We start from the raw sequence: 23,871 nt of genomic DNA on the forward strand, positions 1-23,871 counted from the left end.
AGTGCTGGACACACCACGTGACACCCTGTGGCTCCAAAAAAGACAGCTGTAAACTATGAGGACAATTTCCTGACTAACATATCTGAAGAACTATAAGTTGTGAGGAAAACATTTGCAAAATTTGGCCCTGAGGGTGCTACCGCAAGAAAGCTCATGCAGTGAGTAATGGAAAGAAATCATCTTCATTGTTTCCTTCTCTTTATCCACACTCGACTGCCTCATTAGTTTTTGTTATATTTTCAGCAGTGGGCCTTCGCTGTGTTCTCAAATACTACTTTTTCTTTCCTCTTTTACTCCTTCAGTTTCCATCTGTCTCTCCCTTTTTCACTTTCTCCTTTCATTACTTAATTCCCTGCTTTCATTTTTTTCATGACTTCATTCCTTTCTTTACAAGCTCCTCTCTGTCTCACCCTCTCTTTCTCTCGCTCCTCCCTCTTCGTCTCCCTGTCAGTCTGCCAACAGCCCAACAGCCCAGCCTGTTCGTTTTCGTCCTCCGTCTAGAAAATAAGGTCTAAAGTTCAAAGCTGCTGTTGTGGATTGGCGGCTGGAGAGGGAACACAGAAGGAGGCCAGACCTGAGTCCAAACAGATTTGAATATCGTCTTAAGTAGATGGAATTTGAATTTAACCAGATACCACATTTTAATTTCAGCACACGTAATCACTTTGAATTGGGTGATTAAAACAGGAATCGTTTACTCTGGTCTTGACCAGCATCTCAACACATTTTATTCAAATGCGATAGTGAAAGAATAAAATGTTTTTGCCTTAAGTCTTGTGCCTTAAATGCATTCAGAATAAGGGAAATACCCTCTGCACCAGCAACAACAATATGAAATGTTAATACAAGGCAGAATGGATCCATGCTGTCATTGTTGTTTATGACTCATCACCAGCAGCAGAAACTGAGACTCATTAGACCAGGCAACATTTTTCAATTTCTTTTGTCCAGTTTTGATGAACGTGTGTGAATTGTAACCTCAGTTTGCTGTTATGACAGCAGTGGCTCCTGTAGCCCAGTTGCTTCAACGTGAGATGTTCTGGTGCATAGCTTGGTTGTACTGAGTGATTATTGAGTAACTGTTGCTTTTCTATCAGCTCGGATCAGTCTCCCCATTCTCCGCTGACCTCTGACATCAATAAGGCATTTTTTACATGTAGAACTGCTGCTGGATATTCACTTTTTTCTATTTCATTCTCTGTAAACACTAGTGATGGTTGGAAAATTGCAGCAGATCAGCGGTTTCTAAATTACTCAGACCAAAACAGTGTGGCACCAACAAACATGCGATGTTCAAAGCCACTTTCTGAGGAATTATATTTTGATTGGTTTGTCATTTTTCATGTTTCCACATCCTGCCTATGCTTAGTGTATACCAGCATATTTTCTACGTGACTAATCTATTCATTTGGACGGCTGGGTTGTTCTGGGTTGTTCCAATGTTAGAATGTGAGTGTGTTTGCCACAAAGACGTGTGTACTCTATTGTTCGTGGGCCTCCACCTGAGTAAGCTAAGTGCTCACCTGTATTTTCCCAGCACATCTTCTTTCAGCCTCCATCTTTGTGGTACCTGTAATAAAAAAAATAATAAAACAAACTGACCTACTAACTTGTGCACACGCTCAGCATGTACCATGCTGGCAAGTAGGCACATATAAAAGAGGTAAGAACATGCTCTGGTTTTGCAATGTGTTTACTGAGTTGTATGTAATAATTTGAGTAGGGCTAATGAACAACAAGAATTTATAGTGCATCTGCATTTTGTGTTTTATTGAGGAGTATCATTTATAGATGATTTGTTGCTGGCTTGAAATCTATATTTACTTAAAGCACATAATGGTTAAAGACCTTGACAAAGCTGAAACATTACGACTTTCTTAGCAGTTCAAATAATGTTAATAAGCCTGAATTAGTAGAGGACTTTTAAGTCTGAGTTTGCTCTTACAGCAGGAAGATCAAGACTTTGTTGTTGCATCAATTAAATTTTCTGATGGCCTCCATTAGTACTAGGGCTGCACAATTAATTGAATTTTAGTCCTGATCTCAATTTTAACTTTCCACAATTACATTGTGTCTGAGTACCTGACCACAGGGTTGTATGTGCCAGTTACATGTGCCATACTTTAATCAAGCCCATTGTAGTTTATTAATGCTGACATCCATGCCTTGGATGATAATTTACTCATGTTATTGTTATGTGTCTGTGCATGTTATTTCTACATGTTAAATTATTTTCTTGTTGTTTTAGTTGTCAGTGGAATATTTTGCTTGTTGAACAAAAATGAATTGAATTCAGTTCACATGTTTATTTTAAATCCTTACAGTCTCCATTCTTCAAAAGTCAGAGGTATTGTGTTTTAGCGTGATCAGACCTTTTATTCTTGTCAGTTTGAAGCCATCTAGAGTAGCCTTGAACAGAATTAGTTTTCTCAATTTGTCAGAAACTTTCAGTTTTCTGTTATCAAACAATGTTTGGGCATAACTCAATTTATTGAATTGAATTTATTGACTAGTTTCTACATTCTAAAGTGTCTACATTTATTAAACGTACCTGCTGCTTTGAGTTTGTTTATTTCCCCCATAATATTGGCCCTTTAGGCCCCAGTCACATAGACCCAGAGACCGGTCGGCAATAGACACTCATTTTTCCGTAGAGACCGGTGGTTGCCAGGCAGTTGCCAATCGTTCTCTAAGCCTGTGTGATGAGTCCTTTGGCACTTCATCCTCCACTGTGCTTGATTTCTGAGATCACTGAAAGTCGGATTCTGCTTACCAGATAGCATCATCATACCTCTACCTATAGTTGTCTTTCTATCCACTATTTACCTAGTGTTTGCATTGAAGGTCAGCCTGCTTCTGACACAAACAGTCTTTCTTCTTTTTCCTTTTGAAGGAGAATGTTTTGACAGCACTGCAATCTCATAATGTGTCTAAAACATAGATCATATGTCAAGATTGTCTTTGATATAAGGTCATAAAATCACCCACCTCCCTCTGTATGTTTTGATGTCCAGGATTCATGGAGCCAAATGGGAATCAAATGTCTTTGGACTGAAATTTTTAAAGAGAAAACCCACCTTGTCAAACAAAATTTGACTTGTAGTTTCTAACTTTCCAGCTCAGTAAACAAAACCATTCAAGCCCCGAGGTGACACAGCCAGAAGTCTCTGTGTATCACCAGAGTGAGGAAACATTAGAAGTAGTCATTTATTTTTCGAGTTGTGGGATTTTTGAGTATGTGTACGAGTTAAAGCTCCGGCTCAGCTGCTGCTCTGTTGTGATGTAGTGGACTAGAGTTTATGGCAGTTAGCTTCTAGTGAGGCCCACTGTGAGGCAGCTGGTAGTAAAAGTAGGCCATGTTCCCTGTAGTGCCGCGTATAGAGGAGTTCACGCTATATCATATAAAGAACAAGAGACAACTTTTTTCTGCTCAGCTTTGAAGTGAAACTATTCGGAGGGAAAATGTTAGGCCCCTCTTAAGCCTTGCAAGATTTTGTTAACCAGAAGAAAATGCTGATGGAAAGTATTTTGTTGAACTATTTAGCCCAATGTTGTTATTAAGAATGCCCCACCTTAGACGAGGGCGAGGAACCTCAGCGTACATGCAACAAATACAGGACAGTTGAACCCGTATGTTGATATACTGCTTCGTAATTTTAAAATGGGATTACAGTATGCAGTGCATAGTTGTGTTTCGGAGTAAAATATTGTCAAATAGATTCTGATTAATTTTGACAGAATATTTTGACAATATTTTACTCTAGTTCTAGTTGACTGAATATTATAAGATTATAGTAGAGCAAATCTAAGGCTCAGTTAAGTAAAATATAAAGTGTAAAGGTTCGTCATGTTTTTAACCATTGAAAGTTGCTTGCTTTCAATTGAAATTAACACTGGTTTAGACTTTATTGTTACTATGGTTCATTAACATGCTGTGTCCACATTGAGTCTGGTAGGAGTTACACTGGTGTTGGATTGCACATCTCTAATTTTATGCATCTTCTCAGGAGCTTCAAGTATTCTGAAGTTCAGGAGTTAGTGTTTGTGTGGTAAAAGTTATTTTTCAACTAGTCACTCAAAGAGTGTAATACTGTAATACTTTATTGATCCCTTTATTGATCTTTTTTCTTGATGTTTACACCAGATCAAAGGTCAGCAGCAGCAGTGTAGGTGGTAGGAATTAAGTTTATCTGCTGTGCTGCACTTGCTTGTTGGTCGTAGTGAACTCGGGTGCTCAGTTAGTGCCAGCTTTAAGTTTCAGTATCTGTAAAACACTACAGCAGCATGTGATGTGTTATGATTCTGATCAAACAAGTCAAACATTTTTATTGACTTTAAGATTTTTTAAGAAAGCCAGTCTGCCTTACTGTTCCACCTAAGTCTTTGTTAATCTGTGCATGTATTTCAGTCACTGTTACAAGAAGAACTCCCCTTTGGAGCTTAGATGGCATGTCTGGGCAAAATCTTTTTTTTTAATACATTCTCTTTATTGATTTTCATCTTATTTTACATACAGAACTAAAGAGGGCAAGGGAAACCAACACATTCACACATGTTCACATATTCCAAAATACACAACGCCTTGTTTTACTTACATATATTACATATTACACAGGTGCATGTTCCATTCAAACAAATTCGCAGCTGTCCCTCTGCATCACAGAGGTATCAGTTTCTAGTCTCGTGACGTATAACGATCCCATCGTTCCCAAAGTCTCTCTCCTTTCTCCTTCTGTAGCCGCAGTGAGAGGGCAATCAGTTCCATATGATGAATTGTGTTAATAATGTCTATGACCAGCTTCCGTGTGGGGGGGCTTGTCTGTAACCAACATTTAGTAATTGCCTTTTTGCATGCAACCATAATTATTTTCAGTAAGTATGAGTCTCTTTTATTTATATCCTCAGGGATATTCCCAAGGTACATGGTACTAAAGGAGAAGTCCAGTGTTACTTCCAGCACATCCATCACCATTTGTAGATAACACATTCTTCCACATCCGCAACCAATCTTCCTCTGAGATAGTTATACCTGCTTCTTTTTCCCTTCGATGACTGACATATCTTGTTGAGGTCTTTTTCATAGCTATAAAACTTCTGTACATTTTGCCTATAGTACGTCTTATAATGTTCTCACCATAAGCATCCATAAATATTTGGATCACCCCACTAGCATCTGCGTCAAGCATTCTAATTTCCTTCCAGAAGAAGCTCCGAATCTGTAGGTAACGATAAAAATCTTCCCTGCCGATTTCGTAAATCTGACACATGTCCTCAAAATTTATCAGCTCCCCATGCTTAACTATCTTACAGATTGCAGTGATTCCATGCCTGGACCACTCCCTGAATTTATGGTCTAACAATGCTGGAAGGAAGCGTGGGAGATACGCTGGCCATCCCAGCAACCCTATTTCCCTATTAAGACCAAAAATTTTAATCACATTTTTTCAGGGAAAAACTTACACATAAATTCTGCATCTGATAAGCCTGTGGTAAACTCTCAAGAGACCCCAGAACAGACTGTATTGGGAAATCCATCAAAGTCAACGCACGTCCATGTTACATTGAACTGAGAGCCACACACACAATACAAGCTGACAATCCATGCTCCTCTGAAGTGTATTAAACAGTATATACAATACACACTGATTCTCATTATTATTCAGGATGTGGCACATTTCTGTTTCTTCCTCCACAACCATGTGGACTTGCTGTTTTAGCAGCATGTAGGATATAAAGGTCTTTCTAAGTAGAAAATGTGATTTATGATAGAAGGGAAGCTGGAGTAAAAGAAAAACCGTACCCACCCTGTGGCAAACTGTTGTGGGCGGGCTTTATTCCAGTAGAGTGTTTTCCTACGCAAGAGGTTGTATTTATTGGTATTCAATTTTATCATCACTCATAGTTCTTTTAGTTGTTTTGTTTCTTTCATCCATTTCACAGGTAAAAGATTTCTTTTCTTCTCATATGTGTTAATATCATAGGCTGTAAAAACAATTTTTAGAAACAGTTATAAATCAGCGTAAGTGCATTGAGGTGCATAATTAATAAAGTAATCAAAAATGACTAAAATGTGGTTTTGCAACTGGAAGCAAACACCCTCATGTAATCACCGCAGGTGTACTGCAGCGCTGACCTTTACTGCCTGCGTCTTTAATAGATGTTGTTTTTAAAAGCTGTGTGGCACTGCCGCTTTTGAAAAAGCTTCAGTGTATTTTATATTATGAGCAAACGCAAAGTAGTGATTCGGTAAAGAATTTTAAATGTCCTTTTGGTGAGTGTTTGTTCTGTACGATGCACTGCTATGGGCTTTTAAAGCCTGCTTCGTGGAACTAGTTTTTGCATACGATGAGGGGATTGCTGAATTTTTAACAAGACTAGATGGCTCTCAGCTGCACTGCCCACTGCTTCACAGAGGAAAATTGCATCAGCATCAGCATAAACAGCTACTGTAATCTAGCCTGTTTATCCCCCCTCACTACATAGTTCATCTGTTGACATTAGATGTCATTTGTATGGCCCTCAGAGGCATTGTGGATGTGTGTTTACAGCTGATGCTGGAGTGTTAATTACAAAAAAGAAGGGGAAAAAATAAGCCACAAACAATGTAAATTGGCTTATATTCCTATATATTTATATACTTGAGAAGTCCTTAAAAGAACAGTGAGATTCTAGAACTGGTGTCCTGTTTGCGTCTTTCTGTTTTATTTAAGTCATTAAATTCAAGATGATGTGATGCATGAATAAGATCAGACCTTTTTTGGTTTATTTTCATGCCTCAGTCTACATATGTACACACCCGGGACATGAAATTTTAATGAATCTTCTGGATAACATTTAGTAAAATGATTGTTTGGGCTGCTGCCCCCGCGACCCGGCCTCGGATAAAGCGGATGAAGATGGATGGATGGATGGATGGATTGTTTGGTACACTGTTGATTTACCATTGAATTCTGTTACTGAGTATTTACAGTGAGATGGGAGTCACACGGCTCTAATAGTGTGGTGAGCAGGGGTGGGCTTTCGTTTCAAAAACAGCATAGATTCACTTATACATGGAAGACATTATTCATTCTACGTCTTGATAGTTTGAAAATAAACAGTAAGAAATATAAAGTAACTGAGGTATAAAAATAATATGAGGTGACTGAGTCAAATATTCACATTCATATATTTCCTTACAAAAATGCTATATTATATTCATTGTCTTTGTGTGTGTATGTGTGCGTGTGTGTGTGTGTGTGTGGGGGGGGGGGTTAAGACAACATGTCAAAATTGTATTCATAGTTAGTTCTTATGTGACTGAATCAGCTTACATAGAGAGATAATGGGACCTTTAGTCATGTAAAAACTTTAATAAATTAGTCCTCCAGTGTCCAGACATTATAAATCCAAGAGGAATCCATTATTCACAGCTGAACTGTTTTGTCCAGAAATGTTGCCCGTGTTAGCTCCCTTAATCCAGTTCAGTTTGTTTTAAGCAGATTCTTACTCTGGATGGCATTACCTTGGCCTCCAGTAACACTGTGAGGAACCTTGGAGTCATTTTTGACCAGGATATGTCCTTCAACGCACATATTAAACAAATATGTAAGACTGCGTTCTTCCATTTGCGCAACATCTCTAAAATTAGAAATATCCTGTCTCAGAGTGACGCTGAAAAACTAGTTCATGCATTTATTACTTCCAGGCTGGACTACTGCAATTCATTATTATCAGGATGTCCAAAAAACTCACTGAAAAGCCTTCAGCTAATCCAAAATGCTGCAGCAAGAGTACTGACAGGGACTAGAAAGAGAGAGCATATTTCTCCTGTTTTGGCTTCCCTTCATTGGCTTCCTGTTAAATCCAGAATTGAATTCAAAATCCTGCTCCTCACATACAAGGTCTTAAATAATCAGGCCCCATCTTATCTTAATGACCTTGTGGTACCATATCACCCTATTAGAGCACTTCGCTCTCGCTCTGCAGGCCTACTTGTTGTTCCTAGAGTATTTAAAAGTAGAATGGGAGGGAGAGCCTTCAGTTTTCAGGCCCCTCTTCTGTGGAACCAGCTTCCAGTTTGGATTCGGGAGACAGACACTATCTCTACTTTTAAGATTAGGCTTAAAACTTTCCTTTTTGCTAAAGCATATAGTTAGGGCTGGACCAGGTGACCCTGAATCCTCCCTTAGTTATGCTGCAATAGATGTAGGCTGCCGGATTCCCATGATGCATTGAGTTTTTCCTTTCCAGTCACCTTTCTCGCTCTCTATGTATTAACAGACCTCTCTGTGTTGAATCATATCTGTTATTAATCTCTGTCTCTCTTCCACAGCATGTCTTTTATCCTGTCTTCCTTCTCTCACCCCAACCGGTCGCAGCAGATGGCCGCCCCTCCCTGAGCCTGGTTCTGCCGGAGGTTTCTTCCTGTTAAAAGGGAGTTTTTCCTTCCCACTGTCGCCAAAGTGCTTGCTCATAGGGGGTCATATGATTGTTGGGTTTTTCTCTGTATCTATGAAGCACCTTGAGGCGACTTTTGTTGTGATTTGGTGCTATATAAATAAAATTGAATTGAATTGAATTGAATTGAAATTGAATTGAATTTGTTTTAGGGGTGTAAATGTTATACCAGTAAACGTGCAAAACCCTGAAAATTGCTAAAATGAATCCAAACAAAGCACAAAGACGTCTGGCAGACTGCGGTAGCACTATTCCATCAATTATGCTGATCTTAGTTATCACACATTTCAAGTATGATTCCAGATTTGTGGAAAAAGTGATTTGCAGATCTAACTGCTGTTTTAAAGGAAAGATAATGATGATGAGATTAAGGTGGTTTCAGTAACAGGATTAGAGAGAGACTGAATAACCTGCCAGGTAAAAAAAAAGAAAGAAAAAAGGAGAGGGACAAGAGAAAAAAAAGAAGAAAAAAGGGCTGTCATCTCTATCAGTTAATCATGCTCGCTGTGAATAAATAAAATGACAGTTACTAAGCACTGTTACAAATGACAAACGAGAGAAAACACAAAAGGGAAAAAGTGTTTAAAGGAGAAGTACCGCTTGAGTTGTTAATTACATACCTGCGGCTGAATCACATTGTTGTTAATCAGCACTATTAATGAAAGTGCGGGTTGTTATGGTGTTTTTGCAGATCTGTTGAGAGGTTTGACACACTGTCTCCCTGCTTTACCTTCTCTAATTATTTCATTATTCACCTGCTGCTACATCAGTAAACAAAGCTGTTTTTGTGACAGGATGACTAATGGTGGAGGTCTTGTGTCTGTGTTTGTGTGTATGCGTGTGTGCAGATCTGTCCTATCCAACCACCCCAACACACACACACACACACACACACGCGCACACGCACTGTTAGAGGAAATCACTGATATGTAAACACTGATACATACGAGCCAGGTTTAGATGGTGAACGCGTGCTAAAGTAATATTCCTTCAGTATTAGGTATATGTGTATGTTTGCCGGTGTGTGACCTGCACTCCCACTGCAGTGTAAGTGGGTAAGTGGAGTGATGCCTTCACAGCCAGAAGCTCCCAGCTCACGTGTCTGTGGCTTTATGTTTTTCTGGGAACTGGTGTTACAGCTTCTACTTCTATGAACGTCAGCTCCCCCCCCCCCCCCCCCCCCCGGCTATATTCTGCAGCCACGTGACTCCTGCTGCTCCTTACTTCAGTGCATGCAGCCCCCTCCTCTCTTTGTCCTCATATTGTTGTCTTCCCCTAACTTGACCTCCCCCTCTGTAGTGCTGTTTATCAGCAGGCTCCAACACACTACTCATTTATATGTCACATTGAAATCTCCATCTTTGTTTTTTTCCTTGTATTTTCTACAGTTTTGTTTCACTTTTTTCAAGAACTTTATTCTTAAAAATCAAATTAATTTCAACATGTTTCAAATTTTACTCTTGGAAGTCAACACCACTATCTATACGATTATTACATAGGCAACACAAGGGGACAAAGACAGTGAAGACGGAATCATAAAAAGTTTAAAGAGAAATTAAATTTGAATCTAAAGGCGCAATAAACATGTCATAGAATTAACATGAAAGGCGGTAAAAAGTTTATGTTCTGTTTTAAGACTTGCATAAGTAGCGGGGTGTTTGTCATATGTGCACTGCGAAAACAGTGAATAAATAAAATTGACATCTTTTTAACACAAAGAGAAAAAGAAATATTAACCATTAAGCCAAATGAGTTGACTTGATGAAAATACAATACTTTAATCAATGCACAGACGAATGGGGAATTAAATTAAATGAAAAACATCAAGTGATTTTATTAAGTTAGTGTGCCACAAAAACAGCTTTAGTGATTCTTGTCATTGATTCTTCAAATCTCTGGAAACCCATACGGTGATGGGTGGAGCACCATTCCTCCAAACATTTTTCCTTTAAATGGTGTTTTCGTGATGATTGTGGGCGATTGTGCTAGTTTACATGCTGCTTCATAAGGGGGGAGATTTTGTATCTATCATTTTAAAATCATCAACCCCACAAAATCTATAAATAGAGGCACTGTCGTCCAGAAAGTCTTGGTCTTAGTCAGACTTTAGACAAAGTTGCATTTGGAGGAAAAAAAGACTGTTGCTGGTATTATTTTGGTCACAGTTGCCAGTAACTTTTTGTTACACTACTCCTGCATATCTCTCAGAGGAAAGCCAGATGGTGTATGTGCTGGAAAAATTTCGATGGCAGAGAATGTTTCTTCTTGGCATCAGTCTTTTCACAGCCTCTTCAAATGTACGCTGTTCTGTCATTAATTCTTTTTGCCATTAACACAGTAATTTGAAAATTCTTGAGAAGTGTGTGTGTGTGTGTGGCTGTGGCTGTCTCTGCAGACTCATTCAGCCAATAGCTGCACAATGCAGAGTGTGGCTGTCAATGCCTTTTGCTAAATATGCTAATAACCCAACACCTGTTTGTATAAGAGAGAAAAATACACACTTCACCTCTCTGTCGAGCACACAGTCAAAGACTTCCACACAAGACACAGGCAAAGAGATTTTTAAGCTTGTTTGAGGTTGGCTTTTTTATGGATCTGTGCTTAGAGTATTTATGCTGACTTTAATGTCTTTTTGAGTTTTTGTGACCAAGACTGCATGGAGCCGCAGTGGTAACCTCTACTGTCTTTTCCCTTTTCTCCTTAGTGATGGAGCCCATGACGGTGACGACGTCAGTGGTCGGGCCGGAGGAGTTCGATCGCAATGCCCCCAGGATCTGTGGCGTCTGTGGGGACAAGGCCACTGGCTTCCACTTCAATGCCATGACCTGTGAGGGCTGCAAAGGGTTCTTCAGGTGAGTTTCATACTTCAGTTGATGTTTTTGTGTCTTGTCTGTTTTGCGTTTTGGTGTATGTTTCTGCTGAGTGTAGGGTGTTTCTGGGTCCAGGCAATGTGAATACATCCTGCTGGGTATTTCAGTCTCTGGTTTGGGGGTTTGTTTGCCCCCTTGATAATGTTGTTTGCACATTTCTGCCAAAAGGACCATTAATCAAGTTAAAATAGTGAAACTTAGAAATAAGAAGTTTGAGATAAGAAATAAAAGCTGTTATGTTTTTACTTTCAAACAGCAAAGGGACCTTCTGTTGTATACTTGTGGGTCTTGCTAGTTTAAAATAAATGAAGTTGTATATTCAATGGGAAAAGAAAATGATCATTCTGTTTATTGAAATATGCCAATCTGAGTTTACATCATAACTGTAGATATTACTGCCTGCATGTTAATGAGGAGTGCATTGTTGTTGACGCTGAGGTACAGTTTGTCTGTTTCTGCCTGGCTGCATGACAACGATTGCAGTGCTTTCAGAAGATTATAAATTATTCAGTGTTCACCACAGTCCTGTTATTTTTCATTTTCTTCCTCATCTCTCTTCTCCTTTTTCTTACCCATTACTCAAACTGTGATATTTTAATGTATGTATACTATTCAGCCACAGTGTGAAAATCACTGACAGCTGAAGTAAATGACCATCTTGTTACAATGGAAAACGTTGCCTGTTGGTATTTATGTGGATGTTACTTTGTTGCGCACCACCCAAACACTGTTGCTAACCAACATCCGTTGTTACACAAGCAGTGGCTTCCCCACAAGGTGCCACACCAAACCACAAAAACTGCTCGGAAACAACTCAATACATCTGTATTGTGTTTATCTTTGTCTTCAAACTCAGATCTTAATCTCATCACAGAAGTTTCACAGTGTAACCCACATGACTTAAGAGACCAAATGTCCCAGTTTCAGAAATGTTGTGAAACTAAAAGGATTTTTTTTTAATTCATGTCCCAGCAAATCATGTTTTTGGCACCACAGAGTATACCTGTACAGTATAAAATGGATTTAATCTTTTGGCTTAGGCCTTCTCTTTTTAAATTTTAAATTTTGGATGTCTACATTTCAGTTCATGTACAGTTCATTTGTAGCTGGGTTATCACCAGAAATGCCTGTTTTCAGTAGTATATCGCTTATGTTATAAATAATGAATGATCCCAAATGAGTAACTGATTCTTTGCGGCTCTTCGTAGGCGCAGCATGAAACGTAAAGCTTCCTTCACCTGTCCATTTAATGGGAGCTGCACCATCACTAAGGACAACCGGCGTCACTGCCAGGCCTGTCGTCTTAAACGCTGCATTGACATCGGCATGATGAAAGAGTGTAAGTTGATATTTATGACCTCTAATAGTCTAGCAGTACTTATGTTGTTGGTGCCATTGCTTGACATGTAAAACATGACTAAAGTATCTTGTATGTAAGTGATCCTTTTTTTTAATGATTAGTTGTAAGTTACTGGGCTGGATATCAGAGTGAAAGAGTGAAACCTGCTGGTTTATATATTCAACTGTGGGGTTGAATATATGCTCTAGAGATGGACACTACAACCAATAAGACCAATAGGACCATGTTCTTCACTTTTCACAGGGGCTACCGTGGCTCAGGGGGTAGTATCTGTAACCGGAAGGTCGCCAGTTCGTTCCCCGGGCTCTCTGTCCTGGTCGTTGTGTCCTTGGGCAAGACACTTTACCCTACTGGTGTTGGCCAGAGGGGCCGATGGCGCGATATGGCAGCCTCTCTTCTGTCAGTCTGCCCCAGGGCAGCTGTGGCTACAACCGTAGCTTGCCTCCACCAGTGTGTGAATGAATAGTGGCATTGTAAAGCGCTTTGGGTGCCTTGAAAAGCGCTATATAAATCCAATCCAATCCATTTTAGTAAGATACACTGAAATAATATTATTTTTATAAATTATATTATTATAAATTATATGACTATAGATGGAAAAATTACGATAGCTTCAAGATCAAGATTATGATTAAAAGTCATGCTATTATTTGATGTTTGTGCTGGACTTTGATATATGCCTTTGCAGAGAGTGATACTGAGGCTGATATTAAAGCAAGCATTAACAGCTTTGCTCCTGCTTGACTTACCTTTGATGTAATATTCATGTTCGTATCTGAGATACTGAGCAGCTGGTCTGATGCTGCTTCTGTGTCACTGCTTAAATTAGAAACCAAGGCCACCGCTGCACAAAAGACAATTGATCTAATAATTATTTTATTTCTGTTGCTGGGATGGAAAATCAGCCAATAGCATAAATGGTTTTGGTGTAAATTGATCAGATTTATAGGAAGTAGATATCATAAGGTTTGCACCATATGGCAAACTCAGTCGTGGGTCAGATTGTTGCTGAACTTAATAATGTTAATGTTGTTAATTCTCCTTATAGCCTTCCAGATTAGGGCTTCTGTAGTTAGTGAAGTTTAGCTGGTAGTATTAAAGCATTGTAATCAGTTACTGAAGTAATATTCTCTTATATTTTCAGTTTGATAGTGTTCTGCATTTAACTGTATTGGTTATGCATGCAGCAGCAGGCCTGGGTGTAACACAAGAAGAAGGTGCTGTCAAGGGAAAATGAGCCATCACCTCACCTTTTGTTAACACAAAATAGCATTTGATGCGCAGTGGCTACCATAGTTATTTTGCATGTTTACAAACGATCACATTATACAGTGCTTACATCAACGGTCCTGCATCCAACTTATTTAAATGTAAAATAGGGACTTTAATGTTACAAGCCAGTGTGCATTTCAGTCACATTAAAACTAACGACATAGTAATAGAAAGTACCGCCAGCATCACTGCATGAGCATAATTGTAACAAGTAGATGACAAGAGGTAAATAAGAGAGCAAGTGGGAAGGAAAGAAGGAAGGAAGCCAGGAGGGGTTAAAGTACTTTTCAACAATAACTCGCTTTCTTCGAAGAGACAGAATTGTTCAGCTTCCATTTCATTCACAAAAAGGCTGTGTGTGTGTGTGTGTGTGTAAGAGAGATGATGCAGGGCACAATTCAGACTGGTGATTGCCACCGTGTTCACCATAAATAGACATACTACACTGCAGTGTCTGTTTGTGTCTGATGAAAGAAGAGCGAAGAGAGAGCGAGAAGTTAGAGAGTGACAGGAACTCTTATGTGGATAAAATGGTCTCTTTGTCAGAGCTTATACACAGGTTTGTGGGGAAAACGAAGCCCACTGTATTCACTCCTGGGAATTACAGCTGCTCTGCTTGTCTCTATTGTGCCTGCGAAGCAATATTTCCAAATAAATATCCGCTGTATGCTATGTTAAAGCTTTAGATCTTTGGTAATGATAAATCTGTTATAGAAGATACTAGGGGTGCAACGATACACAAAATTCACGGTTCGGTTCGATACTTTGGTGTCACGGTTCGATATTTTTTTGATACAAAAAAATGTTCATGCTTTTTTAATTTGTCATTTATTAAAATTATAAATATACATTTTAACTCAAAAGTACAGTTTTTAAATTTAATGTTGCTGAAACAACAAAGGGATAAAATAATAAATCTATCTGACTGAGAAATCACTCATCTTTGGAAAAGAGAGTTTATTACAGAGAAATGGCTCTTTTCAAAATAAAAGCTATTCTATACACTTCTTCTGGGGTATACTCTCAACAGCATATTAAACATATCAGATCCCCATAAGGAAAATCATGTGCTAACGGCTGTCTAAATGACTCGGGTAAAGTTTGTAGCATGCGTGCTTGTTGTTTTTGTCTGCTTCCACTTGTCTTTGCACTAGGATGATGTCGGTGTAAATGTGCAGTCATATTCATTGTGTTCCCACTAGTGCTGTCAGCGTTAATCTGAAATGACTTTAACGCCACAACACGGCAAATCTCTGTTAACGAGCTATCACGGATCGCCCCGTGTGTGGGGCTGGACCGCGTCAACGCGTTAACGAGCAAACTGCGCTAACGCACTAGTTCCCACCCATGTAATTGAGCGTTGCGTGGCACATCCGACATACTGTTTTACTTTTGTCCATGACGCGCTTACCTTCAGGGTCATACTTCACATGAAGACCAAAATAGTTCCAAACGCCAGATCTGAATTAGGGTGGGGGAGGTTCAATTTGCCATGTTGCAAGGAGAGCTTAACTTCTGTCTTGCTAGCTTGCGCTGCGCTCAGTGGATCTGTGCCGACAGTGCAGCCTAGGCGGAGTAGTCTAACGCAGATCCACTGAGCTCTCAACACAGACAGCATCATCAGAAGAAAAGTTGATAAAATAAATTAAAAATTTTGTATTGTTCGATACATATGCGTACCGAACCGAAAGCACTGTATCGAACGGTTCAATATCGATACGAGTATTGTTACACCCCTAGAAGATACGTATTAATACCAACGGCAATTGTGTCATTGACACTGAAAAGAAATGTAGCAGGACTGTATGCTAGCAAGCTTGAAACTAAAGCCCAGTTCACACGACTGAATCGAGTCAGATTATTAGCATTCTGTGAATAGAGTAACTGTTAAAAGTATTAATATATTATCAATAGATAACATGTACAAGAGTGCATGCAAAAATGCATGCAGTATTGTACAATATAAAATCCTGAATTGCATAACTCATGAAACTTTATTCTTTCATGAGTTATTTACAAGTTTCTCTTTGTTCACAACCATTGACATCAGAGAATAAAGTTACGTTGAAACCAAGCACACCATTGTTTTTCTTGTGACATTACCAATAAGTTTGATGTGTCACATGGCCCTCTTCCTATTGAAAAAACAAAAGTTGTATCCAAGATGGCCAACTTCTAAATGGCCACCATGGTCACCACCCATCTTGAGGAGTTTGCCCCCTCACATATACTAATATGCCACAAACAGGACTTTAATATCACCAACCATTCCCATGTTATTACTGTTTATCCATATAAATGGCCCACCCTGTAGAGGTTAAGATCAAAGTGTATATGGACTGCTGTGTGTACCTCCAGTTATAAAAGAGTACAGTTATCTTTACTGATGTGTCTTTGTTGTGATAACATACCCGCAGATTACTGAAAATTCAAACTGATCCCAACACAGAGCCAGATACAGCACTCTATCTACTCAAACACTGATTTATTTTTTATTTATTTAAAGTGATATGTCGAGTTGATAAAGGAGAACAAACAAGTGCTCGTAGTTGTTTTCAAAGCATTGTTTTTAGGGTCATTTTGCTTGTATGACAAAGAAGATAACTCTGATAACTCGTTCTGCGCACATATCTCCATGGAGTTCTTATGCGCCAATCCCAGCTGTTTGTGATTTATTTCATCAGGCGGCCTCGCTGCGGTTGCGTTAAAACTTCTGACTCAAAAGTATTTTCATAAAAAAATAATATGTCTTTGTCAGCTTTTATTTCCATGGAAATAAAATAACATAAGGATTAGGTTTCAGGATGTGTTTCTGTCTCTGTATTCTATCCTCTTTATACTGACGGCTTTGTCTAAGCTTCACCGCCATTCAGATTAGAACTCCGTGTGTGTGTTTGCCCTCTGGTAGCTGTGCCAGCTGAGTTCATAGTAAACACCCCTACGCTGTCCTTATTTGACAGAGGTTAGGTGGATGCCAGGACACCCCTCCCCCACGCCTGTGTGTGTGTGTGTGTGTCATAATACTTGCAGTGTTTGTGTATGTTTGTGTGCTTATCCTTGGGTGGGTGCTTATGTGTAACAGGATTAGAAGTTAAGGAGAATTTCTGAAACATTTTACCGTTTAGGTGGCTGGATTCTCGCCTGCTGCTGCCAAGCCCATCAGTTCCCTAATTTAAATTCTTCACCCTTTCTCTAATGTTTTTGTATTCTGTCCTTTTGACAACCTTTACTCTTGTTCGATGTAACCAGAATTGCCAGATGCTCACTTTGTGGACCAAACATGTTAAAGAGAGGGAAATGGTGTGGATCCAAAACTAAAAGCTTGATCTCCCAGCTTCATCGGCATAGAATTATAGAATGAATCTAATGGGCTATTTCCTCTCTAAATATGACTGAGTTTTCAGTTTTGTCTTTATGCTTGCAAGTTGGATATGCAAATAAATAATTTGTTTTCTGTTGAAACTCTTTGGTATATTTGGTTGTGCTGTAACTTAACCAACAGCTTTATTGCAAAAGTAAAACAAATCCTGATGTTTTCTTTGATAAGAGGCCCAGGTGCATGAGCAGTTAGGTTAGTGCCCACATCAGTTACTTTTTTTTTTTTATTTTAATTTGCTGCGTAGACACAACAGTGTTTATACCGCACGGCTTCCTGCCACCATGTATTTGGCATCACAGTCAGGATGTTCCGATGCTCTGATATCTATCTGACCTGAATTTCCCTTCATCCATCACACCCAGGGCGTAAGTGCTGCAATAGTATTGGTCACCAGAACCACCTTGACATATATCTCACCAAATTGGAGTATTAGAAGTCTCAATTGTGTTTAAGTGGTTGGTTGGCTGGTTTATGAATAAGCCTGCTGGGAACCTCTGGGCCTCCACCACAGGGGCACTCTGCTGCTTGCTCATTACCAGGGAACAGGACCGGTGTTGACCAAAACTTGTTGGATTTTAATTAATTGCCCCCTTCACAGTTTGCCTTTCTTTCTTTTGGCCTTTCTCTCTTTGCTCTCCTCTGCCACTCTGGGCACTTCACCACATCCAATCACTGGCTTTACAAACAGCAAACTTTCTTTTGGTAAACTGCTGCTGCCTGCCAAGTGCTGTGGGGTGGTCAAGATGTTCCTTTGATGGTCGGTTGTTTTTGTGGAAAGCCTTAATGATTCCATCCAGTGCTCAAACTTGGCTGGAAACCGGTTCAATCATGTTCTGGGCTTTAGAATAGCTTCTTTGACGGCTGTTGCCAAACTTTGACCAAATTGTGCCCATTCATGATTGAGTTATTTGGATGTCTTCACCACAAGGAGTCGTTCAAGACAGTCCTGGCTTGTGACTGGATGGACACCGGAGTGTAGCCAAAGCCTAATTAATTACAGTCAGTTAAAAGAGATGAAAGCCTAGTAAAACCTAGTTAACTAAGCAGTCAAGTTTATTGAATTGCCTTTTTAAGCCTCGAGTAGTAGTATTTGTTGTTGTCGTTGGTCTCTGCATCACCCAATCATTTGATTATGTAATGCTGCTTCTGTGGTTGCAGTCTAGGGTGCAATTACAGAAAGTTCACTTTAAAATGAGTTGTTTACAACTTCCAGGGAAACAACCAGTATTCAAGATGAAGTGTGTGTTTTCTGAGTTCTATTTAATTTACAGTCAGCCATAACATATAATTGGTCTCTTAAGCTGTAAAGTACATAAATATTTTCTATCCTTGTACCTTTGATCCAAAGATGTATTTAAAATTAGAAAGGCTACAGCTGAATTACAAAAGTTCCCTGTCTTTTAAAAATTGCACATGCTATAAATACTAAACAATTAAAAAAAAAAAACAGCATAATGTGATTAGACTAAATTAATTGTGCATAAAACGTAAACAAAAGTTTTTCTGTAGCTGTCAGATTGCAACCTCATCTTTTTGGGCTTCAGCCATGACAGTCTGTCTCTTCTTGGCAGTCGCAGTCTGTCTGGCAATCACACTGTCTGTCTGCCCAGTTGAGCTTTTCATGGGTAATCGTTTACTATGGCGCAGAGTCAAAGGTATAATATGGGCCAAGGCATTCATAGGTCAGTGGAATCCTTCAGCAGTGACTACAGTGACCCATGGGCTCCAACTTCAGATAACTAACTGTAAAAATATTTTCCAGTATTTTTATCATTTCTGAAAACGTTATCTTCAATAATTTAAATTACAATCAGGTGCCCCTTCAATTTGACAAATATCCAGATGCTCATTTAAAAGAGAAACTGAAACTGGAGTGTTTATTGAACCTTTTGTTTAATTAAAAAAAAAAGAAATTAGTGATCAGTTTAATTTGTATCATTTTTGCTACTATTGCTGGCATTTTTGTGTAATTTACTGCAATGTGTTATTTTGCGATTTATTTATGGTTTTTTTAGGGGTGAAAAAAACTTCTGACAAGATGAACATAAACTCACAAAACCCAGGTATCAAATATGGTATTTATGAATCCCTTGTGGCAGGACCATTTTATTGTAATGTAAAACCAGAGATTAGCCACTTCAGGAAATGTTGACAGTGATCTTATTTTCTAATACAATTTTATCTGCGCCATCGATCATGGTTTGCCTAGTCAAAGGGGTCAGATTTTGTCAGAGGATTCACGGCCATCTGTCATTGTATATCATGTTTAAAATCCAAAGCAGACAGATGCAGGAAGCGGCAATCTGTAGTAAATAATATGTTTTGATAGTCTATGATTAGAAAGCAATGTAAGGCTCTAAAACGTGTGCGTGCAAACCCAGGAATTCCCAAGCAACCATCTCATCGAGTCAAGAGTCATTATAAGCAGTACGTCTATTCTGTTCTGCACCACTGCGCCGCACTGCCTGCAGCTTCTGTCGGGCAGCATGAATAAGGAAAAAGGCACTTAAATATCTAACATTAACCGCATCATCTGAATGAAAAGACAGGAGACATGACAGGCTTTTCTGCTTGGCAACTTGAAGCGATGCAATGGTAATGTAACCTGGGATGGAAATATTTGGGGCTTACATTACATCGCCCTTAGCTACTTTTATTGCTGACTTTCTCAGATTTCATCTATGAAAGTTGGTAAGGATGCCTTAACTATTATCTAAGGTACCACACAGGAATCGTTTTCCTTTAACTCCTAACTTGATTTTGCTTCTTTTTCATAATTTCTTTGTAAAATGTTTAATGTGTCTTTTATTCTATCTTCCGTTGTAGTCATACTGACAGATGAAGAGGTTCAACGGAAAAGGGACATGATAATGAAGAGAAAAGAGGAGGAGGCAGCCCGAGAGGCCATGAGGCCCCGGCTGAATGAGGAACAGGCTCGGATCATCTCCTGCTTGGTGGAAGCTCACCACAAGACCTACGATGCCTCCTATTCTGACTTCACACGCTTTAGGGTTAGTCCTGTGAAAAGTTACTTTCTTTCTTCACACTTGCCAGAGGTCCTGGGTTAAAATCTGAGACAAGCCCCCACTTGTTAAGTTCTCCTGAAAAAGTCCAAGGGGTGTGGGAAAGTAAAAAGTGTAAAAAAGAGACATGGAAGGGAAATTGTTAAAGTTTAAAAAAAAATGAATAATTAAACTTAAAGAGATGGACAAGCTGCTATCGCTTTCAAAAGAAAAAACATAACAAAAGCCTCTCTGGCACTCTGGCATCATGGGCCACATAAAGCCCAGTTTGACCTTAAGATGGGATAAGGGAAAATCTCCTTCATCTCCATCCATCTCTTTCAGTGCAAAGATGTTTAACTACACATGAAATCACTGAGATGTGCAATTTTAACTGCATGTCTCAGGTTTCGACATGAAAAATGTGCAAAATTACAGAAAAAAGTAGCTCACTGCCCAGAGTCTCCTGTATTTCTAAAACATAAAGTTTCTATATTTCTATAGATGGTTAAAGACAGAAACATTTCTGTCATGTAATTGTTTATGTACTACTTAGCTCCGTTGATTTAGCATGCACGGCCATGGGGGAGGAGAAACTGTAAAACTTATAAAAGTACAGTTAAAAGTCCAAAAATGTATGCCCCTCTTTCACGTTTTCCAGCCTTCCAGTGGGTCTGACTGGAGTCTTTGCTGGGCTGACTCTGGTCCGGAGGGCTTATGTTTAACACCCCTGCACTAGCGCTCTCTATTCTCTGGTCTTAATTGCTGAGTAGAGTCAGCTGTACAAAAAGGCTAGCACCTTACCCACGACCATACAGGGTAACTATGACTATGGGTGTACCAGGTGTCGTGTGTCATGACCTGGTACACACAGGATGAAAGCATGGAATCAGATCTGTCTTTTACTTTGTGCCTAATGAATATGATTAGATTAAATTTGTCTGCAGTAAAACATCAGGAATTACTGTGAGGGTGCTGCAGTGCTTTTGCACAATGTGTTAACACCACAGCAAGAGCCCCATTCATTATTACTGAGCGTTAACTCTTACACAATTACACTGACTTGAGCTGGACATGTATATGTGAGGTGACATACTTTAATCACAGTTTCCACTTATGCATATTTTTCACAGAAAATAATTATAAGTAACAATGAAGCAAACATTTTTGAATGAGTAATGAGAATTTGAGAACATGATTTTGCTACTTTTTGGTAATGTCATTGTTTTATATACAAAAATAGAGCTACTCATCACCGTTAAAAAGTCACTAACAGTGTGCCATGTGTGCCGACCAGGTTAGCTGTTTAATAGTTCACTGTTGTTGAAACGCGGGCTTTATTGAAATTCATCAAAGTGTTCTTCAGTGATGCGATTACATCAGCTGCTGGTGAGGCAGGGGCTGTTTTTGCTTGTTCTTTGTTTTTTTGGTAACCCCAGTACATACAGGACATTTTCAGAACACGGTGTTCATGCACACTGTGCAGCAAACCTGACATTTCTAATTCTATTATGTGAAGCTTTATTACTTTATTATTGCGACTGCTATTCTGAGTAAAACCTCCAATAGAAAAAGAACAGTTCCAGCAGTTCCTGCTCCTGTGACACAGACCTGTGGTGTGTTGTGATTACTTGGACTTTTGGAGCCCATGAAAACAAGCCCAGCAGCACTGGGTGATGTTAATGCTTGTGTTTACGTGTGTGTTTGCAGCCCCCGGTACGCGAAGGCCCGGTTACACGCAGTGCCAGCAGAGCTGCCTCTCTTCACTCACTCTCTGATGCCTCGTCTGACTCATTCAACCACTCACCTGGTGAGACAATAAAGGGTCCCTCTTCTCTTGTGTGTTTTATCGATCAGGGTTAGGACACAAGGACCCAGCTGTGAAGAGATCTGTTGATTAAAAATAATAATAACTAAGCTCCATTTTGCGATTGTATCACACCAGCTGCATTGTCAGTGAGCTCCTGGATCATACCCACTGTGGAAAACAAACAGACCCAATAAAGGAATACTCATATTTGCAGTTACAAGAAATATGAGGGGTGCTTGTGCCCACTGTTAGTCATATACTGAATCACTGATGCTCCACAGTGAAGCTGTAGTGATTGTACTGATCTTGAGCTTCTGTGTGTCAATCTTTTTTAGAATTTGTTGCTCCTTTGCCATATCGGCCAAACAGAATACACTTAATACCTTTCATTAAATTACTTAAAAGTCTTTGGCGCATTTATTATTTAAACTCATCGGTTCAAGGTGAACTCACTTGCCATCTCCGCTGTGTAACCGGTAACTTGCTCTTTGCTATTTCTGTCTGTTCTAAATGTTTTCTTGTAATTCCTCCCTTCCTTCCCCGCCCTGTTCCCTTTTCCCCCCTTCGTCCTTTATTAACTTGTCTCCTAATCCCCTCCTTGAGCAGAGTCAGTGGACACCAAAATGAACTTCAGCAACCTGTTAATGATGTACCAAGATGGCGCAAGTAGTCCAGACTCCAGTGAAGAGGACACAAAACTTTCCATGCTGCCCCACCTGGCTGACCTGGTGTCCTACAGCATTCAGAAGGTTATAGGCTTTGCCAAGATGATCCCAGGCTTCAGGTACCAATTAAAGCCTCTAATGAGATTTGCCAAGAAAGTACATTAAAGCATTTTGTTATTTTTGTAACTAATATTTTTAAAAAGATGGATTCATCTAATTTGCCATAATTTACCAACAGTTGCTAAACACTATATAATGTGAGCTTTATTTGGGTTTACGTGGGTCCCAATGCACTGATGAAATAGCTGATCAGCTATTTTGGTAGATTAATCATTTGATTCACTAACAAAACATAAACAGAAATGCTAAAAATATGGCCATTCTAACTTCCAATATGTACGGATTAACTGAATCTGCTTATTTGGCTCTGGAAGATTCTAAAGAACATTTTCAGTTTCTTTTTTCCCACATAGATTTCAATTTTCCACACATTTCCATAGACATGAGAGCAATAAAGTGATTGGCAGATTATTCAGTAATCTGACTGAACATATAATTTGAATACTTTGTTGTGAATGTAATTGAAATGTCTTAGAGACAAAGCAGACTGCTTAATCTGATCCAATTAGAGATAAGCAGGAAAATTGCTGGGCTCAGAAAGGCTCTGATTGCTAGACGTCTCATACCATAAAGCCGCTAATATTCTAGCAATCTTATTCTCAGTGCCATTAACTAAGTTTCATATATGTTTTTTTATGGACTCGTTACAGTATATCCATGTTATATTTTTATTTTTAAAATTAAATTTGCAAGAATTTCAAGCAAACTTTCTTCACTTTTGTGAACTGTGGTTCTCTTACATTTGCATCTGCTTGCATCAGTGAATGCAGATGCACATACTTTTAGTTCTGTTTGCAAAGATCTCTGTTGCTAAAGTACCTGTTAAATACATTGTTTTATTTCTTGTTCTACTATCTCTCTACCTCACAGACGTATAGTCATTTGTGTATATAGGTGGTTAAGTGGAACTCGTCAGATGGAACAGGGTCATGTGTATTCTGGGAACGAGAAGGT

At 39.2% G+C, this 23,871-nt stretch overlaps 1 protein-coding gene across 2 annotated transcripts in view; it reads left to right on the forward strand.

The window, feature by feature from the left end:
• LOC102780384 (vitamin D3 receptor A) overlaps positions 1 to 23,871 on the forward strand; it is a 66,135-nt gene that overhangs the window by 36,845 nt on the left and 5,419 nt on the right. For both annotated transcript variants that reach the window (XM_087834077.1, XM_006785278.3), the window contains 5 exons: positions 11,144 to 11,291; positions 12,518 to 12,648; positions 20,147 to 20,331; positions 22,033 to 22,132; positions 22,739 to 22,916. In XM_087834077.1, the coding sequence (XP_087690203.1) occupies positions 11,144 to 11,291; positions 12,518 to 12,648; positions 20,147 to 20,331; positions 22,033 to 22,132; positions 22,739 to 22,916 (742 nt within the window). The remainder of the gene's footprint in view (positions 1 to 11,143; positions 11,292 to 12,517; positions 12,649 to 20,146; positions 20,332 to 22,032; positions 22,133 to 22,738; positions 22,917 to 23,871) is intronic.

Source organism: Neolamprologus brichardi, chromosome 20, assembly GCF_056152115.1.
Source record: "Neolamprologus brichardi isolate AB-2024 chromosome 20, ASM5615211v1, whole genome shotgun sequence".
In the NCBI taxonomy this organism is placed as follows: Eukaryota; Metazoa; Chordata; class Actinopteri; order Cichliformes; family Cichlidae; genus Neolamprologus; species Neolamprologus brichardi.